General features: G+C 36.0%; 1 protein-coding gene across 1 annotated transcript; it reads right to left on the bottom strand.

The window, feature by feature from the left end:
• Positions 1-962: 962 nt before the first annotated feature.
• Positions 963-5,689, bottom strand: LOC107795710 (uncharacterized). Its single transcript, XM_016618390.2, has 8 exons — positions 5,597-5,689; positions 5,457-5,494; positions 4,498-4,612; positions 4,354-4,415; positions 3,890-4,005; positions 3,625-3,780; positions 2,452-2,997; positions 963-2,321 (listed from the first exon to the last, which is right to left on the bottom strand). Exons 3-8 carry the CDS (start codon positions 4,600-4,602, stop codon positions 1,822-1,824), a joined length of 1,485 nt encoding a protein of 494 aa, XP_016473876.1. The 5' UTR covers positions 4,603-4,612; positions 5,457-5,494; positions 5,597-5,689; the 3' UTR covers positions 963-1,821.
• Between the last annotated feature and the right edge of the window lie 791 nt (positions 5,690-6,480).

The following is a 6,480-nucleotide window of genomic DNA, read 5'->3' on the forward strand; positions in this document are numbered from 1 at the left end:
AAAGAATTAAGACGGTTTTTCAAATCTTAAATCGAACTAAATCAATTAAATCAATTTTTAAAATTCAAAACTAAAACTAAATCAAATAAAAAATAATTGATTTTTTCAGATTTGGTTGAACTTTCTGATTTTTTGATTTTTCATGAACACACCTACATTGGTGAGCAAGGTTGGAGCTAGAGCATCCGGTACAGGCTTGAATGAATTTAATAAATTTTGCTTAGATTTTGTATTTGTATTAGGAAATTTATTAATATAAATATTTAATCGTGCACCCGTTAATTAAAAGAAGCTATGAGTTCAGTGGCAAATTTAAACCTATAAACTTTAAATTCTGATTTCGCCTCTACTGTTGAGCACGTGCCTAATATGAGGTAGTTTGTGTAAGAAGTTTTAAACATTTCTTATTTAAAGTTCAAGTTTTTAAAGCTTAAAGATCCAATCTTATCAAGTTCTTTATAAACTCATTTTTAAATGTATGTATCTGACAACTTTAATATCATAGCCGAAATATAATGTTTCATATGATCGTTAAAAATAAAAAGAAAGACATATTGTCTGGAATAACGCAATGTTCATATGATAGTTGAAACAAAAAAGTTTATCAGTTCTGTTCTGCATCTTCTTTCATTTGTACTGGAATTTTTTTTCTTTTGGATGTATGATAAGCAAATTCTTTTTGAATATTTTACACTTGAGTCTTCTTATTGTTAAGAATCACCTTTTCTTTAACAAAAATAGTATAGTTTTCTTTTCATCCTTAAAACATGGGTGGAGAAGTAATCTTTTACTTGGTAAAGAAGTTCAACACCAATAAGCTGACTTTTGTACTACTTCTTGTTGCGGAAGCTAAATGTATATAGTGTGAATGGCCTTTTTATTTGTGAGGCTCTCCTCTTTTTTTTTTTTGGAAAATTCCTTCGAATACATTTTCATGCATGGTTGATTTGAAAATGTTTTAGAATTTTTGTTTTCTTGTGAAGTGCTTGCCTCTTTAAGAGTATTTCCTTTGACCTTTTCATCCGTTTTTAAGCTTTTATCTACAAGCATTAATTCAAGATCAATTCAAAAACAAGAATCAAATGCTTACATTTGACAAGAAATTTGTCAAGGAACCCATGCACTCTGAGTTTCCTCACCTTGGTTTTGAAGATTCATTAATCCTTTTGTCAACCAAATTGCAGTTTCTCTAGAAGAAACAGCTTCTTCTCCAAATGGTTTTAGCACACCAGCTAATTCCTCTATCTTTTCATGCTTAAGTAACTCTGCACAAAGTTCAAGTAATGACTCTAGTGTTTCTGCCCTTTCATTGCTCATACTAATTCCCACATTGTTCTTCCCTTGTAACAAATTCAGTGTAGCCATTACTGAAGTCTCACTCGCTGCACGTTTGTGACCATCGTGTTTTTCTGTATCCCAATTAGTACTTAGATGATCAATGTCTTTTGCTGCAACTTCATTATATGGTTTTGGTATTCCTGGTTTCTTCAATGTGCATTTATTTTGCTCTTCTGGTTGAGATTTTGCATCTCTCTTGCCCTCAATAGGCCTATGATCTGATGGTTTATGCTTTTCCTGATTTGTTCCTTCAATTGTGTTATAAGTATCAGTGGTAAATTCTTTTGTATCAGCATCTTGTTGGTCAGTCAAAGTACTTATTGTGGAGCTTCTTGAATTAGTACTTCCACTTGTCTTGACAGATATGCTTTGTATTCAAACATGTCACTTCACGTGCGGACTTGATTCCTTTTTTTTTTATGAGACAAACACGTGGAAGTTGTTTTTGTTAATGGGAGGAGATGAGACTTTAACAGGAGTCAATTATGTGATTGTAGTCCCAGGTTCAATCTCCACCAACATCTTTATGATGGTCCTACCTAATGATCTTAATGTGTGCATTGCATAGTGCAAGTCCGAATCACAAGTTATCAGTATCAAATCTTTCTCTTCATCTTCATACCTGATCGACGAATTTCCAACTAACTTTATTCTCTTTTCTACTTCTTCTTCCAAATCCCTTTTCCCTGATGAAAATGAGAGTGGGAACCTCACTGTTCGATTTCCATAAGTTACCTTAACGCTTATGAAATTCTCACTTTGCATGGTAACATGCAATTCCTTTGAATTTGTTGCGGATTTTGGGCCACTTCTAGGAGAAAAATCAACATATTGTTGGTGTCTCACACCAGAATCTGAAGGTTGTCTATCAACTTGTAGTAACTCCGCTTGAGAGAGGGAGCAATTATGCTTTCTTGATTTAACACGTGGCCAACGGTAAATCTCATAGTCTCTACATATGCGCTTCAATGTACTTCGTGCAACTGCAATGAGAACATAAGTTTAGCAGCTCGAGTTACCAAAGAAGTAAAGTGAAAAAGGCGAATGTTAAAATCATTAAATTAAGTAAAGCATAAGGTTCAAGTGACTCTTAAGTGTAGTGCTTAAGTTTACCCCCCAAGCTGTTAGCAGCATCAGTAAGCTTCTTTCCAAAATGTTGCTTTAGAACCTCCAGAGTTATTCCGTATTCTCTTTTTATCCTCTTCGTCTTGTTTTGCTTCTCCAAATCAGCATGTACTACATTCCTTTGGAGGTCCCTCGCATCAACTTCTACATCATCTACTTGATGATGTTCTGAACCTAGCTGCACAGTCTGTGTCCCTATCCCCAATTCCAATCCGGGTGGAGATCTAGCAACATCATCGTCTAAAGTAGGAGAATGTCTTCTGTTATCAGCAATACATGTTGTAGTTGTTTGATTCGAGTCTACAAGATTTGCATCTCCTTTATCCTTTGTAGCTGATAGAGGTTGGCCAAACTCAATAAAGTCGCGCACGTCAAAAAATGCATCAAGTTGCATTGTATCTCCATTATCCAGTGTAGCCACTGCGGCTGGTTGATATTGGTCTATTTCAAAAGAATTGGGCATGTCAAATAGGATACCAGATTGCATTGCATCTCCTTTATCCTGTGTAGCCTCTGTAGCTGATCGAGGATGACCTAATTCAAAAAGATCGAGCATATCAAGTGGAGAAATTTTAAATAACTTCAACAAACAAGCTCTTCCCCAGCTCTCATCCTGAACTAATCAAGAAACCTGGAAATTGCTCTTTTATTGTGGCTACTGGCTACTAGTGTATCCGAGTATCTCTTTGGATCCCTATTGAGCTTCTACTATAAAATTATTGTTTTCTAGCAATCAGAAGGCAAAATAGGCTGTTACTCCCTCAATCTCAAAACGGGCAATGGCGACATGTTTTCTTGCTTAATGTACAGATTGTCAGAACAGGGAGTTATACTCTTATGCTGTACCCGTGTATAGTGGTGCATTAAGGGTTTGTATTATATGCTCATAAGCTTGTAAATAGGATTTTGTATAAATACAAAACTGCTACCCGGTTTAGGGTAAGCACAATGTTAATAGAGTTCTGTGATGATACCAGAGCAAACGGAGGAGCAAAAAGAGGTTGCCTTGTTGGCTGAATCACCATCACATGTTGCTCTATCACCCCCTATTGCCCCTCCAATTATGTTATCAATGTATAGTGAACATATCAGATTCTAACCACATAATATGCATGATGTGACATGCTAGTTGCAAGTTAGCACAAGCCTTTTAATACTTACCACTTATGTGGATTCCAGATGCTCGATAAATACCATGTCCGCTGCCACTGGAACCACTAACTGCACCGTTAGAAGCATATACATCTGCTTTAACCATCTCATTTCCCAGAAAATTTACTGTCATGTTTCTTGTGACCTCAACCCTCTGTAAAGACCCTGCACTAACACTCATCACTCGTGAAATACGAAAATACAGCCAGCAGGTTACGAACTTGAAATGCTAAAATTAAGAAAGTAAGTTAAATTGCAACAAGTATCATTTTACCAGCTACTTGTGATAGTGCAACTTCTCCTACTTGTGCTCCCACGGTCACAGGATGACGTGATGATGTTAAAGCTTCAATATCCAGACCATGTTGCTTGACAATAGTCTCCATAGCCCTTGAACCAACAAAAACAGAAGTTAGGGAAGTTAAGCAAAACTGTCACAGCCAAGTCACACAAGTGTATCAAGAGCCCTAAACTGTATGCAGGCTCTTTTTTAGCAGTTTTTCTAGTTTCAACCATCGAACCACTGCTCAAGAATGCATTTGTACAGGAGGCATAATCACACGGGGAAGCTAGAGTTATACTGTGAAAATTACATTATTCATCGTAAAGGGAAAGCACAACATGAGAATGATTAGATGAAGGTTATTGAAGAGAGGGGGTCGGGACCAAATAAGGAGGGAAATATGCAAGAAATTCTGTAATGCTCTAAATATATGAATGGAGTTTAAAGCAAATTACCTTGCTATTACTTTAAAGGGCATTGAGTCTTCCTTCCCGCTGGATCTCATATGTTGTAAAATCTGAGTCATGAGTAGTACAACTTAATACGGGTAAATTACTCAAATTTTGGAAGGCAATACAACATAAGAGATGTAAACACACCACATAAAGCTTTGTAGCCATTTTTGTCGGCTCGTCTTTAGACTCTTGAATAAACTTACGCAGAAACTTTCCACCCTCCAGCTCAATATTATTTGGATTGTCCATCTTGTTCAGACTACACAAAATTGCAAAAGTCAAATCTGGCAGTAATAAAATGAAGCCCCCATTCCTTCATCGCAACATCCAAGCCAACACCACAAACAAAGATAACAAAAGGCGAATGCAAAATATTCACTTCCAAACTCCACCAGTTGCACCATTTTCAAAACAATAACTCAAATGCTTATCATCACTTATAGTTAGCCTCACACAATACTGAAACAAGCAACATTTCTAAGTTAGGGGATTATTGAGTAAGGCCGGCTTTCAAACACAAACCCATTGTATAAATTGGGTGCTCCTGAACAACTTTTTCATATCATTCAAGGCCATTGGATTGCTAAATCGACATACAAGAAGATTGTACCATACCTTTGAATTGCATTTCCTCTAGTACGAAACAACAAGAACAGCAACAACACAGTAAAATCTCACTAGTGAGGTCTGGGGAGGGTAGTGTATACGCAGACCTTACCCTGGAGGTAGAGAGGCGATAGACGATCGGCTGAAAAAAGAAGCGAAAATAGACATTATATCATTACCATCAAAAAAAAATTAATACACAGTGGTGGAACCAGGGAGTGTTCCCCTTTACCTATTTTAAATTTCATTCTATACATTCAGCCTGAGTAAGGTATGCATACAAACAACCCTCCCCACACTCATATTTTATTCTCTAAATTCAGAAATCCCTACCCTCCCCCCCACCCCCCCAAAAAAAAAAACCTTCAAAACCACACTGAGCTTATGCTGGTAAAGGTTCCAATTCATTCCTCTTCAAACACAGCTCCTCTTTCATCAGACAATAAAACCAGGAAATAAAAATTCACAAAGTAGAACTAGTAAAACAACTAACTCACCTGGAAAATGTAACCAAAAAAAGCCTATTTATTACAACCTGCAGTTAAATTTTGCATCTTTACAAATTACTACCACAACTATGTTTTATGTAAATTCAGAATATCTATACATAACTGGTGGAGAAATTAGGATTTATTACCTGATTGCAGTTCCAGGAATGTATCAAACTGAGGTAACAGAGGTATATATATATACATATAAAAAGGTTCAAAAGGTCGTATACGTTGGGGTCTAATCAGTTAAGTTGTATTTTTGTGTGCGCTCTTAAGTTTAAGTATATAATTATATATATAAAGGTTCAAAAGATCGTATAGGTTGAGGTCTAATCAGTTAGGCTGTATTCTTGTGTGCTCTTAAATTAAAGTATATAATTGATTAAAGAAAAGGAGACGACTAAAAGAGAAACGAAAAGTCGTGCTAATAATCTATTAGTATTCCTCTTTATTTACTGTTTATAAAGTTTTCCTTTGACTTGCTCAGCTTTAACTGGAGTTGAGAGATCAATAGTTGTGAGTTATTTCATTCACATTAGGGTCTAGGGAACTCTTGAAATTTAACATTTTCATTTTACCTTTAATACAGCACGTGACGACAAAAGTATTTTTGTATGTTATACATCTTTTCCTTATATGTCAAAAGTCGATTTTTCTTTCTTAAATTCCAACTCAAATACTAGTACAAAAGAAACAAACAACAACAAAAAAAAAACTTAATGAGATCTCACACGTAGGGTTCGGGAGGTTAATGTGTATGCATACCTTACCCTTACCTTAGGAAGGAAAAGAGGTTATTTCTGATAGACTCTCGGCTCAAGAACTATAAAAGAAGCAGACAAGAGTATTATTTTTTTTACAAAAATTATGTGGTATATTGTAGACAGTATTGGCCGGTTAAGAACTCTCATATCCAAAAGATGAAAGTAGTAGAAATGAGGATGTTGATGTGGATGTGCGGGCACACTAGGATGGATAAGATATTCGGGAGAAGGTGGGCGTGACTCCTGTGGATGAGAAGATGCAGGAA

The sequence above is a fragment of the Nicotiana tabacum genome, chromosome 9 (genome assembly GCF_000715075.1).
Source record: "Nicotiana tabacum cultivar K326 chromosome 9, ASM71507v2, whole genome shotgun sequence".
NCBI classification, from domain to species: Eukaryota; Viridiplantae; Streptophyta; class Magnoliopsida; order Solanales; family Solanaceae; genus Nicotiana; species Nicotiana tabacum.

Bases quoted from the DNA above. Each gene is read 5' to 3' on its own strand.
- LOC107795710 (XM_016618390.2), bottom strand. From the start codon at position 4,602: ATGGACAATCCAAATAATATTGAGCTGGAGGGTGGAAAGTTTCTGCGT. The intron at 4,416-4,497 runs GTGTGTTTACAT...CTCATGACTCAG, and splicing joins TGGCTACAAAGCTTTATGTG to ATTTTACAACATATGAGATC. The intron at 4,006-4,353 runs GTAATTTGCTTT...TGTTGGTTCAAG, and splicing joins CCCTTTAAAGTAATAGCAAG to GGCTATGGAGACTATTGTCA.